The sequence below is a fragment of the Rhinolophus sinicus genome, linkage group LG02, assembly GCF_036562045.2.
Source record: "Rhinolophus sinicus isolate RSC01 linkage group LG02, ASM3656204v1, whole genome shotgun sequence".
Taxonomy (NCBI): Eukaryota; Metazoa; Chordata; class Mammalia; order Chiroptera; family Rhinolophidae; genus Rhinolophus; species Rhinolophus sinicus.
In genome coordinates this window covers 110,455,833-110,474,197 of record NC_133752.1, presented here as the reverse complement: position 1 = coordinate 110,474,197, position 18,365 = coordinate 110,455,833, and the positions used below count along the sequence as shown (strand labels likewise).

Below are 18,365 nucleotides of genomic sequence, written 5' to 3'. Positions count from 1 at the left end.
CAGATTCATACCTCAGAGCCCTGGGAAGAAGCACTGGGGGCCAGGAGGGGGGACAGAGGTGGACGGAGATTTCAGGCACTTTTATGAACATAGTGGGGCCGGGCAGGGGGGTTTGGGGGTTTGCTGTTGGTCTAACGCTGTGTCCCTTATTGGTGGGAATGTGTCATTCAGATCCTGACCGGGGAGGACTGGAATTCGGTGATGTATGATGGGATCATGGCTTATGGCGGCCCCTCTTTTCCAGGGATGTTAGTCTGTATTTACTTCATCATCCTCTTCATCTGTGGAAACTGTATCCTTTGCTCCTGCGTCCCCACCCCTGCTGCCCACCCTCCCGCAGGTCCCGACTCAGGGCCGAGTACTGCAGTTCAGTCGCCCATCCTCAGGGCCCCCAGGCACGCAGAGAAAGGCATGTCCTGTCTTGGGAGAGAACATTTCCCAGCCCAGAACCACCTTAGTGGGAGGTGGGTCTTCGTGGAAGCGGAGAGCTTTCACGTAGGTGCCTCCTCCTGTACTGTTCTGACTGCAGCGTGGCCCAAATCCAGGAGGGCTGTCCTTGTCATAGGTGGACGTGACAGTGCAGCCACTCAAATGGACTCCAGTGTGAGCGCCCCTAGCGACACGTGGGCACCCACGCTGCCCGGGGATGTTGCGTCTGGTGGAGGGAGGAGGCTGAGTGCACTGAGCCTCATCCTTGAAATGACCTTCATCTCTCTTCCCGGCTTTCTGGTCAGTGTCCCTCCCTCTGAAGCAGCAGAACTGGACAGCCTTCACCAAGCAGACCTGACAGACCCATGGGCAGGTTTTGGGGTCTCAGATGCAGGTGCTCTTCTGTCCCCTGGTCACAAACCTGTGAGGCCTGTGTGCAGAGGTGGGTGGGAAAGTAGCAGCAGCTCCAGCCCAAGACTCAGGTTTAAATTGCTGCTTCATGGAGTACAGAAAGCATGGCGCTGACCCCACAGGCGGGCTGGGTGACCTCAGCAAACAAGAGATTTTCCACCTCAGCATCTGTAAACTTGGGTGATAAAATAATAGTACCTATTACTTAGGGGTCATTGTGAGTTTAATGCGATAAGATCCAAGGGCAGGTGTCCAGCAGCCCTTGGACAAGCCCTTGCCCCCTGGGCTGTGGTTTCTCTGTGTGTGAAATGGAGTGACTGTTGAGTGCCTGGGGACGAAGGTCAGCCTTACGACCCCTTTCAGCTAGACTTTCTTTGGTTCTGCAGTTCTCTGGCCCACAGTGTTTCCATTCAAGGTGGGGGTGGGGGAGGAGGGAAAAAAAAACAGAAGCTTCAGTTAGGAGTTCCCAAGCTTCGGCCAGCTTCACTGGACCCTCCAAGGGTCTCTGTACGCACAGCTCACACTAAGGGTCGGCAGAGTTACCAGGCTGCCTCCTCGGCCCAGTCGTCATGAACAGCTCTTAGGAGGATTCTGCATCCTGCCAGAGACAGTGCTGTTTATAATGCCAATTATAGCCGTCATCTTCATGGGGAAACCAATTAAGAAACCCAGCAATTAAAAGAACAAGACAGGGCTCCCTTCCTTGCTCCCGCCCCACTCTAGCCCGCAAGCTAGCCTACTCTGCCTTAGAAAACTCCAGATAACTAGTAGGGTAATGGGAGGGAAAGGGGTGGAAGAGGGACAGCCCTGGGCTTAGCAGCCCTCACAATGAGTCACTGTTGAGCTGTCTCTGAGGGAAATTCTGCCCCTGCCTATCCTGACCCCTGTCCACCCCTAGGCCCACCAAAATCCCCATTGCCAAGGGTTGTTTTCTTTAAGAACGGACACAAACAGATATCCTACTGAATGTGTTCTTGGCCATTGCCGTGGACAACCTGGCTGATGCTGAGAGCCTCACATCTGCCCAAAAGGAGGAAGAAGAAGAGAAGGAGAGAAAGAAGCTGGCCAGGTAACCCTCTAAGCTGACCAGGCCCAGGCCCCAGGGCCCAGTTCTTGCATGCCATTCCCACTGGTGGGAAAGAGACGTGTGGGCATGGCTTCTGTTGGCCTCTGTCCCTCCCAGAGGGCACTAGGTCTGGGGCTTCCTAGAGGAACTTGGACCTCTCCCCTAATTCCCAGGTATTGCTCTAAAGTAGGGACTATCGTGTATTAGTGTCAGTGAAAGTGTTGCATTTCCCCACCTTCTAGGAAGTTGGGGGGTTCTCTTTTGAAAAGAGAGGTTATCACAGATGATGGGAGCAAAGGATGGTGGGAGTAGGGGAGGCAGCCACTCAGAGGAGAAATACAGCTCCAGCTGAGAGAGACTCCTCCTCACTGTCTTATAATTTGTCCAATGTTGAGAAGGTGAAATAGCCCTACATTTTTTTCCATCGTTGTCTAGGTGGGACTGTCCTAGGACACATATCTGCTGGGTACTGGGCAGAGTTCTCCAGGTGACAATCCTGAATGAGATCCAGAACCTTCCTCTGATTTAGACAGGGACTACAGCAGGCCAACCAAAAGCCAAATGCAGCAAAGTGTGGCCAGGCGCCTGGATCCTGGGCCCAGCCCAATAGCATTTGTGCTCAAGCTGCACATGGCATGGCCTTGAGTGAAGGAAGATGGACATAGGCGGAGGGGCTGTGCTCCCACTGGCCCCCAGCAGAGAACAGGGTAGTTCACCATCACTGCGCCCTATCACCCAGTAAACAACCCTTTATTTGTTTCTCCTGCTGACCGGCCAGGACTGCCAGTCCAGAGAAGAAACCAGAGGTGGTGGAGAAGCCGGCCGTAGAAGAGACCAAGGAGGAGAAAATCGAGCTGAAATCCATTACAGCTGATGGAGAGTCCCCGCCCACCACCAAGGTGAGTAGTCACCTCCCTCCAGGAGCTGGGATGGCCCTCCAGGAGCTGAGGGAGGAGGGCACAGTCTTCCCAGGCCAGACGCCCATGGAAAGGAGCAAGGAGAGAAGGAGACTTGGTGGAATAACGCCAGCGAGGGTTGAGCAGGAGAGCTGGGGGCAGAGGAGCAGGCAGAGCAGTTAAATCCCAGCCTTCTGGTGATGTCTTAAAGGACCTCTGCAAAGTAATGAGGATACATTTGTGAGTCAACAGCTCAGCAGCCCTCAGAGAGAGTCACCGCTGAGCTCTCTCTGAGAGGAACTCTGCCCTTGCATACCCTGCCCCTGCCTGCCCCTATGCCCACCAAAAGCCCACGGCCAAGGGTTGTTTTCTTTAAGAGTGGACTACAGTGCAATCTCAGGGCGACTGCAAGCCTCTAAAACTATGGAGCACATCTAACTGGATTCTCCCTCCTCTCCTCCTTGGCTGCCCAGATCCACATGGATGACCTTCAGCCCAATGAACACGAGGATAAGAGTGCCTACCCCAACCCAGAAACCACAGGTACCAGTCCCGCTGCCTAACCCTGAAGTGGGAAGGTTGGGGGGTAGAGACCCGAAGTCTAAAGCCATATGAAAGTAGTTGTGTATTAAGGACCGATGGCTCCAATTTTCCTCTACAAGCAGGTACTGTAATTCCTTGCATTGCTATACATCTCTGTCTCTGTACTTACGCATTAGCAATTGTCATCTGGGGGGGAGTCTGCTCCTGGTTACTGTGCTCCTCATAATAATAGTATAAGGTTAAATAAATGATGTTTGTGCGGTGCTTTTGTGTCCTTTGGAAGGTGGATTCTGTATACATTTAAGGTTTTATTACACCTGTGCTGTAAAATCATTGTTCATTTATATAATTTATTAGTATAACATATGTCACAGCATTATGCTCACTAAATAATAACAGTAAATTCCAAATCTGTCTTGCCCTTATTCAGGAGGCAGTGCTGAGTACAGGGACAGCTGCCACCGCAGATGTACCACCTGTTGCTCTGTAAAATGCTCTCAGGTCTCTTGTTATAAAAAGAGCTACAACCAACACAGCCTTCTCATCATCCATCTGATATGTGAATGGGCAACAGTCTCCTTTGAGAGGGTTTTAATATCAGATCCTTCAGCCTCCCTCCAGGATTCACTTCCCCGCCTCGTGAAACCCCATGTCCTGTACCAGCCCAGCACTTGCCTTCCTTTTACCTAGAATTGCAGATATTATCACCAGCTTCAAGGGACTATTGATTGTAGTGAGCCTTCCTCATCTGTACAGGTTAGGCGGTCCCTGGCCTGGTAACCATGTTCCGGGGCTGACCACGCTCTGTGTTAATGAGCAAAGCTAGGTTTTCCTTTTTGCTCTCCCTCCACAGGTTCTCTGCTGGATTGTCTGCAAGGACACTGGCAGCCATTGTCTGTTGTCTTGGGGAAGCAGGTGGCTGAGGTCATTCCATTCTCTCACCTCCCTCTGCAAGGGGAATCGGGGTGGGCTTCCTGGGGCTTGGACAGAAGACCAAGAAGGGTGTTTGCAGGTGTGGGTACTGGGCCTCTGGAAGCCTTAAAACCCTTCTGGCTGGAAACTGACACAGAATTTCAAGGATATATTAGAAATACTGACCAAGTGCAATGGGAGGATCTTGTCTTGATCCTGAATGAACAAATACACTTTACAATGACATTTTTTTAGATAATCGGGAAAATTGGATATGGACTGAGAACTAAATGAGTTTAAGTCACTTTTGTTCATCTTGTTAATGTAATAATATCACTATTGTAGTCCTATTTTTAAAATGCTGAAGTGTGTAGAACTGGAGTCTAAAAGGTTTAGAAGTTGCTTTAAAATACTCCAACCTCAAAAAAAACGGGGACGGGGAATGTAAATGAAACAAGATAGGCAAACTGTCAAAAATTGTTGGAGCTGGGTATGAAGGTCCACCATGTGAGTCTCTCTACTTGTAGGATTATTATTAGGAGGATTGTTATTATTAAAGTTTAAAAAGAAAGACAGTAATAAGACAAATCTCTCTGGGCCCCACGCAGAGCCAGCCCCCTTGCCTGATGCTCAGGAAAGGCCCCCACACACACTGCTCCGTACCTGCTCCCTCTCATGGCAGTGGGGCAGACACACACCCAGGACAATAACCTCAAATTTCATTATTCTAAATATACTCATGGCTTTTCTCTTTATTGCTGTGAGTAAATCAAAGAGAAGCAGGTCAAGGGGAAAAAAGACTAATGAGGATACTATTGTCACCATATGGGCCATCATAGAAAAGTCGCTCCAGTGACACTGCTTTGATGATTCTTGGAACCATTTTGCTTTTAAACTGAAAAGCTATTTCCACACTCTGCTGATTCCTCAGGATTCTTTGGATATTTTTTTTAGAGTGTGTCCTTTTCCCTGATCACATGGCCACCCTTCTCTGCTGTCCTTCATACCCAGGCCTTTGTTTCTCTTGAGTTACTGGGGCGCTCTCTGCTTCGGCTGAAAGGTCAGTAAAGGCCTCTCTGAGGATGCAACACTTGGGCTGAAACCTGAATGAGTGAAAGGAAGTAGATGTATGGGAATTAGAGGGAGAGCTGTCTAGCTGGAGGGGCTAGCAAGTGCAGAACCTCTGTGCTGGGAGGCACTTGGCTGCTGAGGAACCTAAAGAGACCAGTGTGCCTGGAGCCGAGAGAAGGAGCAAGACAGGGCAAGGGCACGAGACCAGGGCTAGGCCAGAGCAGGTACACAGGGCCTCCAAACCACACAAGAGGCTGGTCTGCTCTGATGCAGTGGAGACACCTGATGTCCGGGTCACCCTTTAAAAGACTCACTCTGGCTGCTGTGTGGAGAGGGGCAGTAGAGCGTCCAGAGTAGAAGAGGGACAGTGGGGACACTAGTGCAGCTGTCCGGCTTGTGCCAGGGTGATGGTGCTGGAGATACAGAGAAGTGGTGAGACTTTGGTGCACTCTGCAGGAAAGGCCAACCAGGTTAGCAATGGCTTAGAAGTTGGAGCGAGAGAAGGAGGAATGAAGGGTGACTGAGCTTTTGAGATGAGCCAATGAAGAGAAGATACCGAATGCAGAAAGAGCACCCTTGGCCTTCTCTCTCAGTCTCTCCCTGCACAGCTCCCCTCGGGATATTCAGCCTTACCAGTCATGCATTGCCCGTTAGCTGCTAGTGAACTCTGGAGCCACACTAAAATATGCAGTGGCTTTACTTTTGAATGCTGTGACCTACCATCTGGAAAGCATAGCAACTCCACCGTGCAGGAGGACCTCACTTCTCACACTTACCAAACCTCCAAGAACAGAGGTGGGAAAATAAAGACCCCCTCCAAGGGGTCCCACTGGCATTTGGGAATGGGAGGCTAGGTGGTTCAGCTGCCAACCCCCAAAATGAACTTTACCTGACTTTTCCTAATCTGTCAGCCTCTCTCCTTATATGTAACACATGCAAAGCATCTCATGCTATCAAATCTCTGTTCCTTTATAGATTTGAGTTTGTCTTTCAGAAATAGCTTCCCCTTAAATATTTGGCTGAAATTCAGCTGGTGTGTGTCTGAATGGACCAACGGACTTGCTTCTCACAAAGAATGGAAATTGATATAAAACTTCATAAACAGCGAGGCAGACTACTTCAGGTGAAAGAACATGCAAAACTCATCATTAGGAACTTAGGAAAGCATAAAGCTAGTAAATACGTTTTTCTATAAACACAAATGATTAAGATAAGCATTAAATTACCATTAGCTCTGCAGAGAGGGAGATGAAGGGCAGTTCAACTAGAGAGAGGGCGTGAGGAAAGGAGAAAACACGCGGTGAGTGTGTCACTTCCTGGGCTGCGTCACCCCGGCCTTGCCTGTCTTCACACGGCCTTGTCTCTCTGTCTCTGTTCCTCTCCTTCCAAGGACAACAGTCCTTGGAGTGAGAGCCCATCTCAGTCCAGCATGACTTCATCAGAACTAATTACATCTGCAAAGACAGACGGTATTTCCAAAACGAGGTCACATTCTGAGGTTCCAGGAGGGCACGAATTTGGGGGGCATTATTCAGCCCACTACAGTGTGTGTTCAGAAAATTGCTTGATGTGAGTGGAAAGTTTGTCAGGGAATAACAGCGGGCCATGGTCAGACAGAGAAAGGTGCTAAGCACTAATCTACAGGCTACGAGTCTCTCCCGTGGGTACAGATGGCAATAACAACAGCTAACGTTTATATAGTACCTGCTATGTGCTAGGCACCATTTGGAGGCATGTATGAACTGTTACTCCATCTTACATATGGGGAAACTGAGGCCCAGGAAAACTAAATAAAATGCCCATAGCCAGAAAGAAACGGAGCTAAGATTTGGATCAAGGCACTGGCTGGAGAGCCCATGCTCTTAACTTCCATCTAAACATTTTAAATGCATTTGATCAGAACAGGCATGCACTGGTCTCCTTCCACCGACAGTGAGCTTGCAAGCAAAGGAGGGAGTCATTTGCCTTTGGTCCATGGTAAATGTGGCCACTGGCTGGGAGAACAAAGGAACTTCTTTAACTGGGTCAGTGTCCAGATCTTTGAATGAAGGGCCTGTTGCTGTCAGCATTGTTGCCTTATTGTCCCTACAGCACATAATTCTTTTCTATTTTCAGAAATGGGGGTGTTGATTCTAAACTCCTGGAACCTCCAAGGATGGGATTGTTTGCAAGGGATCCCACAAGTCAACTAAGCCATTCCATTTCCTCTACCTGCAGCCTAGATGGATGAGTACATCTGGCAATGCCCTAGTCTTACCTGATCACCTTTTCTAGTGCCTTACAACTAGGATGACCAACCATCCCAAATTGTATGGGACCGACGGTTTAAAACCTTGGAAAACTGGCATGAGTTAATCACCCTACTTACAGCCCCCTTATCATGTGCTTCCAGGAAAGTCTTTCTCTAACATAGATGAACTACAGTAGTGCCCACAGGGAGAGAGCTGAGTCTGTCTTGGTTGGCACCCTTTGTTTTCAGAGATACAAATGATATGTTGATTCCTGTCAGTAGGAAGCAATCTGAAAGTAAGCAGCACAGTGGTAAAAATAAGTGGGAGTAGTGGAGTTATTTAGGATGGTGCTTTTTTTTTCTTACAGGAGAAGAGGATGAGGAGGAGCCCGAGATGCCTGTGGGCCCTCGCCCACGACCACTCTCTGAGCTGCACCTTAAGGAAAAGGCAGTGCCCATGCCAGAAGCCAGTGCATTTTTCATCTTCAGCCCCAACAACAGGTGTGTGAGAATGGTGGGGAAGGTGGGACTCTGCTCTATGATCCAAGCCCAGAAAGTGCCAGCATCCTCTGACCTCTGGATGGAACCTGGGACTGCCCCAACTCCCCACAACTTGTGTAAAGAGAGGGACAAGTTTTGTCCCTCACAGGCTAAATGTATTATTGCACTATAAAGTCAGCTGTCATTCTTAGTATCATTCCTTTGTAGGTAATCTCCCCCTTATCTCTTTTTAAGGAAAAGAGTTCTAGATTCTAAATCAGAAAGCCTATGTTTATTTCTTTTCTCCATTTTTGAAATGTGTAAACTTTATTTCTGTTCTTTTGGTGATTACCAAAATCACCAATTAAAAAAGCCTACTGAACTTAACAAAGTCCAAAGCTAAACAATATCCTAAATCTAATCCAGCAAAATAGAAGGAGCTTAGACTATTTTAACTCCTCTCAACCCCTCGGGCCTTACATGTTATTGTAGATTAGTATTTAGTCCTGACCTTGATTTTTAACCCAATTTAGACATTATTATCAGTATCAGTATTATTATATAGACAGTATGTAATTGGATTTACATACAACTTACCAGTTCATCCTTCTGCAATCATTTTATTTCTTCCTGAAGTACATTCCTTTTTTTCTTTTTTTATTATACTTTATTTTTCAATTACCGTTGACATACAATATTATATTAGTTTCAGGTGTCCTAAAGTACATTCTTTAGAAGTTCCTATAGTTCCTTTATAACAAATTCATTTTGCCTCTGTTTATCTGTGATTGTTTTCATTTCTTGTTCTTGAAAGATAGTTTTGCTGTGCACACAATTTTAGATTGACAGGTTTTGTCCCTCAGCATGTCAAATGTATTATTCCACTGTAAAGTCAGCTGTCATCCCTACTATTATTTCTTTGTAAGTAATCTGCCCCCATCTCTAGCTGGTTTTCCATCTTTTATTGCCTTTCATGTTGTGCAGATTTAGTACCATGTGTCTAGACATGGCTTTCTTTCCATTTATCTTGCTTGGAATATGTTATGCTTCCTAAGTCTATGATTTATATTTTTCTTCAATTCTTGAACAACATGAAGATTAGAATAAGAATTGTTAATTCTTGAAAAATTACAGCCATAATCTCCTTAAATATTGTCTCTCCTTCATTCTCTCTATTGTTTCCTTTTGGCATTCTAATTAGACATATGTTATACCTTCTCAATCTGTCCTCCCTATCTCTTAATGTGTCTTGCATGTCTTTTATCTCCTTATCTCTCTTTTGGTATTCTGAGTAATTTCTTCAGATGTATCTTCCAATTTCTTAATTCTCCCTTCAATTTTATCTATATTACTGTTTAAACCAGTTTTTATATTGACTGTTATATTTTTTCATTTCAGGCAGTTCAATTTGTTGCTTGATTTTCCAGCTCCATCTGTTTATAACTAACACTTCCTTGTTAATTTGTCATCTTTGGGATCAAGTCTTTTATTTTATTAAATATTTCAAGTATAGTTATTCTATATTCTGTACCTGATAGTTTTAATATGCACAGTTTTTAGGTGGTCTAAGTAATTTATTTGTTGATTTCCCATCTTAGTGTCTTATCTTCTTGTATGTTTAATGAGCTTTGATTATGACCTCAGTTATTAATTGGTGAGATTCCTGTGGGTCTAAATATTATTGAGGAAGCTTTTGTCCAGATGCTTCTTGGAGGGGTAGGCTCAGCGTGGAGTGCCAGGCTTCTTTGCCCCACCTCAAGACTGGCTTGAAATGCCATTTCCTGATAGCAGTGCTGCTGCTACTGGCATCTATCCTCAGGCAACTCTGCCCTTCCTGGCTACCTACCACACAGACCCCAGATCAGAGGATTTGTTTGTTTGTTTGAGATGATCATTGCAAACTTCTCCTAACTCTCATGAAATCAGAATTGTCTTGAAGAGCTTGTCCTTTCCAGTATTTGGTGCTTCTGCAGCAGTAAGGTCTTTCAGAGCATTTAGTCAACCACAATGCCAGGAGCAGAGGTCTGAGGGCCCTCTAGCCCTCACTCCCTTACTCTACAGGTTACGTTTCTGGGCAAGCTTCTCTTCCTTGGGTTTTATTGTTTTTATTTATAAAATGAAGATGATGATATCACCCATATCCTCTTTCTAAATTCTCAAGATGAGATAGTATATAAGACACCCTTGGCTTTCAAGGATATCACATTTGTGGTACTATCCATGAGTGCCTGGAGGTCCATGTGTGTGGTTATTTGTAATTGTGCTGAGGTGTGGAATTGAATTGCACACCTTGAAGCTATCACACAGGAGGAAGTCACCTCAGCAGAGTGTAGGTTCAGCCAGCCTCTCAGCATTCACATCTCTGCGTGGCTCTGTTGTTCCCTGTACATAAATGTATGAAGTAGATCTCAAAACTGGGTTTTTTGAGTGATGGGCAAGAAGAGTCCTCCAATGAAAGCCAGTTGTTAATGTCACACTAGTACTTGAAAATTTAGAGAATCCCAAAAGTCTCAGATGTAACCCTCTAAAATGTCAAAAGTTTACTGTCAGCAAAAGTGCTTTAGAACTGTAAAGTTCTGTGCAGACATGCCTCTTGGTGGGGGTGGGGCTCATGGTTGTCATTACCCAGCAGCAGTAAGATTGCAGGCTGAAAAGCCCACTCCCCAAACCCGCGAGCACTTCTGTACGTGAGAGGAGGACGTGGGGTCCGGAGCCCAGGCCCGCTTCCCTTGCCTTGCTGACAAGCGTCTCCTTTGCTCCTCCTCCCCATGCAGATTTCGCCTCCAGTGCCACCGCATTGTCAATGACACGATCTTCACCAACCTGATCCTCTTCTTCATTCTGCTCAGCAGCATTTCCCTGGCTGCTGAGGACCCCGTCCAGCACACGTCCTTCAGGAACCATGTACGCATTCCCTCCTGTGCTCTGCACCCCTTCCTCCCGGGAATGTGACTGGCCCTTAGCTTCTGTTGCTGACCTCATTGTTCAGTCAGGATCCCAATTCCAACCCCATAGTCAAGTGCACAGTAAACATTTTGTTAAGAAATTGGGGCTTTGCTAGAAACCAGCTAAGGACGACAACAAGCAAGTAGGGAACATGTACCCAAATGCCTCAGGCTGGCCTGATTGAAGGGTCAGGACCTTCACTGCCCTGTGGATGCCCCCAGGAAGCTCTGGTTGCCTGTAAACTTAGTAAAAGACTAACCCCTGACTCCCTCCCTTGCTCCCAGTATGCTCTGGCCAGTCCTAAGCATAAGGGAGAGAGGGAGGATTGGCAGACAGGTGCCCATTGCTAAGGCGCCCTCGTGTAAAGGAGAGCTTCTGTGGAATAGAAAACCATGTGGCTCCAGTGAACCAAGGCTCCAGGGAACATTAAAGGCTAGAATAAGAATTGATGTATCTCAAAGCTTCCAAACTTGTTCAAATCCCAACCAGGTGGGCGTGAAGAGAGGAGCCTTCCAACCTAAAGACGTAGCGATGCCAAGTGATCCTGCTTGGTCCAGAGCTTTCTTACCAAGGAAGGTATTGGCCCTAGCTCTGGCCCACTCACCTAAGATATCATAAAACAGGAAACCACGCAGCCTTCCCCCAGCCGGGGAGTCCTCCCCTGGAGGATACACCCTCCTGTGACCCAAATGACACACACTAGTGTAGATATCCACCAACAGGGGAAGCTAGCTGAGTCACACCTATGTCGGTTTAGCACTTCACGTCTTCCTGCAAAAAATAGAAAACAGAACAAACAAACAAAAAAACTCCACTCTTTGTCCTTTTGACAATTATCTGACCCCCTGGTCTGATTTGGGTTTGTAAGTACTGGCTTAATGAGAAAAGCATCAAACCAGGTGCTGCTGGACCAGGACCGACTGAGGCCTGCCCTGGAAGCTCCCCTCACACCTCTGGGGACTTCATCCCGAGCCACTAAGCTGCCTGAGGCCAGCCGCTTCAGGATGGTGCTGTGTATATCCCCTCATCTCCTGACTCGTTGCCTTCTGTTTCCACATGGAAAGGCTCAAGTGGCGTGTACTGTGGGTTTGAAGTGTGATTCCTTTTCCGGTGAACATCGGCTGAACTCTCCTCCCGTTTGCTTTCTCCCTTCCCCTCCCCATCCCCACCCTGTTTCTCTTTGTTTTGCAGATTCTGTTTTATTTTGATATTGTTTTTACTACCATTTTCACCATTGAAATTGCTCTGAAGGTAAACACCGCCCCCCCCACCCCTTCTCTCCTGTCCTCCTCCTGCCCTGCTAGCTCTCTGCTTCCGTCTGTCGCTAACACATGTTCCTGTTGGTGTCCGGTTCCTTCTGAGCCACTAATCGAATTGTGCTTATTTTTCAGATCCTAGGCAATGCAGACTATGTCTTCACTAGTATCTTTACATTAGAAATTATCCTTAAGGTAATGCAATCTGAGCAGTGCATTCTCTCTGCCTCTTTCTCTATCTCTGCCCTGTCTGCCTGTCTCTTTTCTCTCTTACTTCTCTCTCTTTTTTTACTCTCAAGCCTGAAATCAGAAGGATTAGTGCCCCTCACTTCGTGCTAGCACTTTGCTCAGGCTCAGAAGCCAGAAGAAACCTACCCCCAACCTCGCACCTGCCTCCTCTCAGCCTGGAAGAGGCATTTGGCTGCTAATGTCAACACTGATGCTGTCCTGTCCCCAGGTCTAGCCCTGTGCCATCAGCAGTGTGCACACACACACCCGCACCACTCCACACACACACACACACACACACACACACACACGCTCGCACCACTACACACACACACACACACACACGCCCACACCACTCCACACACACACACACACTCCCGCACCACTCCACACACACACGCCCACACCACTCCACACACACACACACACATGCCCGCACCACTACACACACACACACACACACCCCTCCACACACACACACACACTCCCGCACCCCCCCACACACACACGCCCACACCACTCCACACACACACACACACATGCCCGCACCACTACACACACACACACACACACGCCCACACCACTCCACACACACACACACGCCCGCACCATTCCACACACACACACACACATACACACACACACACATGCCCGCACCACTCCACACACACACACGCCCGCACCATTCCACACACACACACACACATACACACACACACATGCCCGCACCACTACACACACACACGCCCGCACCACTCCACACACACACACACACGCCCGCACCACTCCACACACACACACACACACACATGCCCGCACCACTACACACACACACGCCCGCACCACTCCACACACACACACACACACACACGCCTGCACCACTCCACACACACACACACCCACACCACTCCACACACACACACATACACACACAGACGCCCGCACCACTCCACACACACACGCCCACACCACTCCACACACACACAAACACACACATACACACACACACATGCCCGCACCACTCCACACACACACACACGCCCGCACCATTCCACACACACACACACACACACACACACACGCCCGCACCACTCCACACACACACACACACCCCTGCCCCCACACACACCACACACATGTCCCCACCACACACACGTGCACGTGTACACATGCATACACATGCCCACACACACTTTATCTCTGGGCAATCAATGACTGACCTGTGCCTAGCACTCTCCTTCCCTCCTCCTGCCCAGAGGAGATACTGCACAAACACCAAAGGTGGAGCTCAGGGGCCATGAAAGAGTCACCTTGGCTACCCCTTTAATGCCTGTTGTCATACCCTTCCTCAGTAGTTGCAGCAGACATCAGGGCTAAGCTGGAGTGGGGCCTGTGCGGTAGTAACCGTAGGCCTAACGTAAGATGTGGGCCAGCCTCCCAAGGGTCTTGACAGACAACTCTAGATTACTTCGGGACCCCCAGTTACCTGCTAAAAAGCTTTGTTACAACGCCCCTTGTCCCGGGCATGGAGTAGGGAGAATTATACTGTAGGGACAGCTAAGTACAGGGGCGTGAGAAAGACTCTGGAGCCCCCAGGCCCTAAGCCCCAGACTTGTGGGCACAGGCCCAGCCCCACCTGCCGCTGGCGCCTCCGTGTACAGGTGGTGCCATTTATGGAACTGCTACAGCTCGGGTGTCCTGAAACGGCAGGGCCCACCTCTGAACAGCATTTCTCATTTTTCTAAGTTTTTCCAGATATTTTTCTAAGTTTTATCTAAGTTTTCTATTTATATAAACAGCTAATATATTCCTTATATTTATTTTATTACTACTTCTAAGTTTTTCCAGTATTCTCTGGGCCTCTAAACCAATACATTGCCGAGCTGGTTCATTTGAGATGTAGGGTGTGGGTTCTGAGACCTGGGAAAAGTGCACTCAGCATTTGTTCACCTCTCAAAGAGAGGGGGTGGGTTATATTTTTACCCAACAAAGAAGGGCCAAACGCTGTGAAGCCCATGTTTCAGCTTGGTGTGTTCTTCCTGAGACACTTGCCTGGGATGCCCCTCCAAGGAGTCAGGCTCCCTTTTCACCCCTTCAGGAGTCTGATGCAAGCCAGGGTCCACACCCAACCATGCACCACAGCCAGCCCCAGACCCTTCTTTTCCTCATGGAACTCCCAACTCATGGCCCAACCCTTTCCTGTACATGACAGTTCTGTCACGTCCACATACAATTTGAGTGGGGCAGTTTTATTTGCCTTTTTTCCCCCAGACCCCCGGCATCTGCCACTGCTTCCAGCTAACAGGAGTGTTTCTCAGGTGTTCTGTCTGCTCAAGGAGGGCAGATCTGGGCCAGGCCCCACTCCAGGGGGTAGGAAGAGGGCCCCGAGAGCTACCTGGCTGCATTAGGACAAAGTGCTGTAAAACCCCCTTTCCAGGATGAGCTGATTTCTCCCAGGCTTCAGACTCTGGGAGACACACACACACACACAAAATTCAAGAAAAGCTCTGAGGCCCAATTCTCAGCACCCCTCCACAGAGCTTCCCTGTGGATTTCAGTGGTGCTGTTTTCCCTTCAAGATTGCCGTACAAACAGATAAAAAGTCTCTTTATGAGCATTGTCACGGCAAAGTCCTCCCCTCTCTTCCACCCTCTCCCTCTTCTACTCTCTTATATTCTCAGTGTGCTTCTAAATATAAACCCCAACCCCAGTACACTTCCTGCACCTCCTTCCCATGGGGCCTGGCCTGGCCGGAAGGTCTGCGTCCTGCCACGGCACAGACCCTGACAGTCATCCAAGAGGGGCATTTAGGATCAGGAGCAGGTAGAAGGCCTGGGGATGTTTGGCCTTAAAGAGAAAAGGCCTGTAGGACAGCAGTTGACCTGAATGATGCAAAGGACTGTCACTTAGACGAGGGAAGAGGTGGCACCAGAACCAATGAGCAGAAATTACAAATGATAAGACGCATTTAATAGCCAGAATTGCTGCCTAGAGAAGTGGTGGCCACCGGTGGCTGGACAGAGGGCCATTCCTGCTCTTCCAACTCAGAGTCAGGGACGCTATGTCCCACTCCTTTCCTCTCCCCAGGCTCAAAATACCCCAGCAGTAGACTTTCCTGGCTTAGAACTTTCGGCAAGCAGGAACGGGGTGGGCAGCAATCAGCAAAGCAGGGTAAAGGAATATTCATTCCAGGTGCTTGAACCTGACCTTTTTAGATGCTATAAATGCCACCAGTAATTTTCAAATAAATGCTCCATTTTTTCAGCATCCAGTTGCCCTTTCTCTTACAGCCGCTCTTCCTCTCTCCCTGCGTGGGCATGTGCCTCCTACACACACACACAGACAACTTTCCCCTGATAAAACAGGAGCCCAAATCTAAGGATAGAAGTTGGTACTCTGAACCCTTATTAGCCCACCGAATCGAGGAATGCTTTTCCCGGAACAGGTGGCTCTGTTGGAGCTCAGAAGTGCCCTCACAATCTCCAAGCCAGGAGCGAGGTGGGAGCAGACTCAGCCCTTGTCTAGGAGGACAGTCGGGTGGCTGGGGAAGGTGCTTGGTCTTGGGCAGGTGCAGAGGCACTCTGGGTAACATGAACCATGGGAGCCACTCAGTCCACTCCTTAGGGCCCCAAATCTTCACTGAGACACAGGGCAGCAGGCCCCTCCAGATTGTGGGCCTTCTGGAGAGATCTCCAGCTATATTGCCTTGCAAGCTGTTATATAATCTACCCACTTCTAGAAACTGTTGCAGGACACAGGTGCCTGAGTCCCCTGTGACCCCCTGCGGCAAGAGATAAATGGAAAGAATTAGGTTGCAAGAGCTATTTTTGCCAGTTTCCCCTGTGTTTGCTTTTGAATTGCTCTGCAGACATGCTGCCCTGGGCATGCTCTGATTCCAAAGAGATAAACTGGACCCTGGGAGACCAGGGAGCTGCTCTGCCTCTCAGCCACCCGCTTCAGATTTTTCTCTTTGGCTGACACTTTGTGGCCCGTGACCTTTCATAGCCCTTAACCTGGAAATCCATTGCCCTTAATTCAAGTCAACAAAATTGGAAAGGCTATTTGTCAAGCTCCCGAGCTCTGAGGGAGGCGATGATAGCCAAGCCCTGGGACAGTCCTCATCACCCAAGGGCTCTCATGTGGCTTTCTGTGCATGCCTCAGAAAGCAGGGAACCTGTGGCCTGGGACTGAACTTCCCTCATGCAGGAAGAGCCCAGAATTCAAATTCAAGCTAACTGGCCCAACACTTACATGGCACTTAGTATCAGCAGGATAGTGTTCTATGTGTTTTACATGTAATAGTTCAACTGACGCTCAGAACCCTATGGGGTAGATATTATCATCCCCCCATTTCTCAGATGAGTAAACCAAAATGCAGAGAAGTTACGTAACTTTCCCAGGACCCACAGATAAAATACACTAGGGTTGGGGTTCAAACTTAGACAGCCCAGGTCCAGAGTCTGTGCTTTTTCACACGCAGTGCATAGCCCCTCTGAACACGCAGCTCTGGCCCTTAAATAACCTGCAGTCTAGATGCAAGACAGCACATTTAGGCTATTTGGCACCGACCATAGCACCGTCTGAGGCTAGGATGCGGAGGGATGTTAATTGCCAGAGTTATTGGTAGAACTTCTTCCTGGGCTTTAGAGGACCACCTGGCCCAGTTTTTCTGAGATTGTGGGGCTTTCATAAATGAACTGGGAAACCAGGATGGTTGTGACCTCCCAGGCATGCCCCACCTTCCCCACGTCTAGTGTCCTACGCTGGTCCTGAGGTAGACAGAATTTGGAGAGGAGGTTGGGAAACCTGGTCAGGGCAGCATCAGCCAAGGGCCCCTCAGGGCTGGAGCCATGGACATGTGATGAGGAATGATGGGAAATGATGGGATAGCAGCCTGATTTGAAAGGGCTTCAAATATAGGATTGAAGAGTCTGGAATTACCTGGTAGGTGGAAGGAGCCACTGATACATCCTGAGCTGAGGAGTCTTTGGTAGCTGTATAAACAGTTACAGAACTCTTATCTTGGCACTGTATCTCCCGCTTCAGTCCTGCCTGCCCCAGCCCTCTGTCACCTCACTGCTCTTCAGGGGCCCTGCCCAAGGGGTACTATGGGAGGAAAGGGTGGTGGGTGGTGTGAGGGGGTCTCAGGCTTGGGCAGGGGCCACTCACACTCGTGTCTCTGTGCCTCCCTGCAGATGACTGCTTACGGGGCTTTCTTGCACAAAGGCTCGTTTTGCCGGAACTACTTCAACATTTTGGACCTGCTAGTGGTCAGCGTGTCCCTCATCTCCTTTGGCATCCAGTGAGTAGGGCTCCCCAAGCCACGATGGGGCATGCAACTCGGAATGGTGTCAGAGAGGACATAAAGACTGTGGGGGCCCTGCTGCACCCCACCCAGGGACCTGTGATGTGAATGGGGGAGCCTCTGCCTTGTACAACATGCAGCTTTGATTTCTTGTGCCTATGTCCTCAATGCTGTGAAAATTGGTGTATGTTGATCCAGCAACAATATGTGTAAGAGCCTGGATCTTGCCTTGGCAGGCAGGGCCAGGCCCAGTTAGAATGAGAAGAATGTCTCCAGGGCCTTCCTATGCCCTCCACCCTGTGCCCAGTGCCCTGGGCTGCCCTCGGTCCAAGGACCTGCCATTGCCATGACCTGCCCTGATCTGTGGTCCATCCCCCTGCCTTTCTTTCACCCCTCTGTGCAGTCAAAGCACCTGATGGGTGACCAAGGGAGGGAGAGAGAGAGAAAAACAGAAAGGGTTATTTTCAATCTTGGTTGCACAGTGGAATCACTGAGTAGCTTTTAAAAAGACATTTGCCGCAGAGATTTTTATTTAATTGGTCTGGGGTACATCCTGGGCTTTAGGACTTTTAAAAGCTCTCCAGGTGCTTCC

The 18,365-nt window shown here is 48.7% G+C and overlaps 1 protein-coding gene across 39 annotated transcripts in view; it reads left to right on the top strand.

Annotated features, from left to right (window-relative positions):
* The window catches only part of CACNA1C (calcium voltage-gated channel subunit alpha1 C), a 727,463-nt gene that overhangs the window by 622,331 nt on the left and 86,767 nt on the right, over window positions 1-18,365 (top strand). For 26 of the 39 annotated variants that reach the window (XM_074325148.1, XM_074325146.1, XM_074325149.1 and 23 more), the window contains 8 exons: window positions 172-292; window positions 1,795-1,909; window positions 2,685-2,805; window positions 3,276-3,345; window positions 7,927-8,059; window positions 10,813-10,942; window positions 12,376-12,435; window positions 17,664-17,770. In XM_074325148.1, coding sequence (XP_074181249.1) covers window positions 172-292; window positions 1,795-1,909; window positions 2,685-2,805; window positions 3,276-3,345; window positions 7,927-8,059; window positions 10,813-10,942; window positions 12,376-12,435; window positions 17,664-17,770 — 857 coding nt within the window. Of the gene's footprint in view, window positions 1-171; window positions 293-1,794; window positions 1,910-2,684; window positions 2,806-3,275; window positions 3,346-7,926; window positions 8,060-10,812; window positions 10,943-12,175; window positions 12,236-12,375; window positions 12,436-17,663; window positions 17,771-18,365 lie in introns of all 39 variants that reach the window. The other 13 variants (XM_019757254.2, XM_019757266.2, XM_019757245.2 and 10 more) reach the window with 1 other exon arrangement.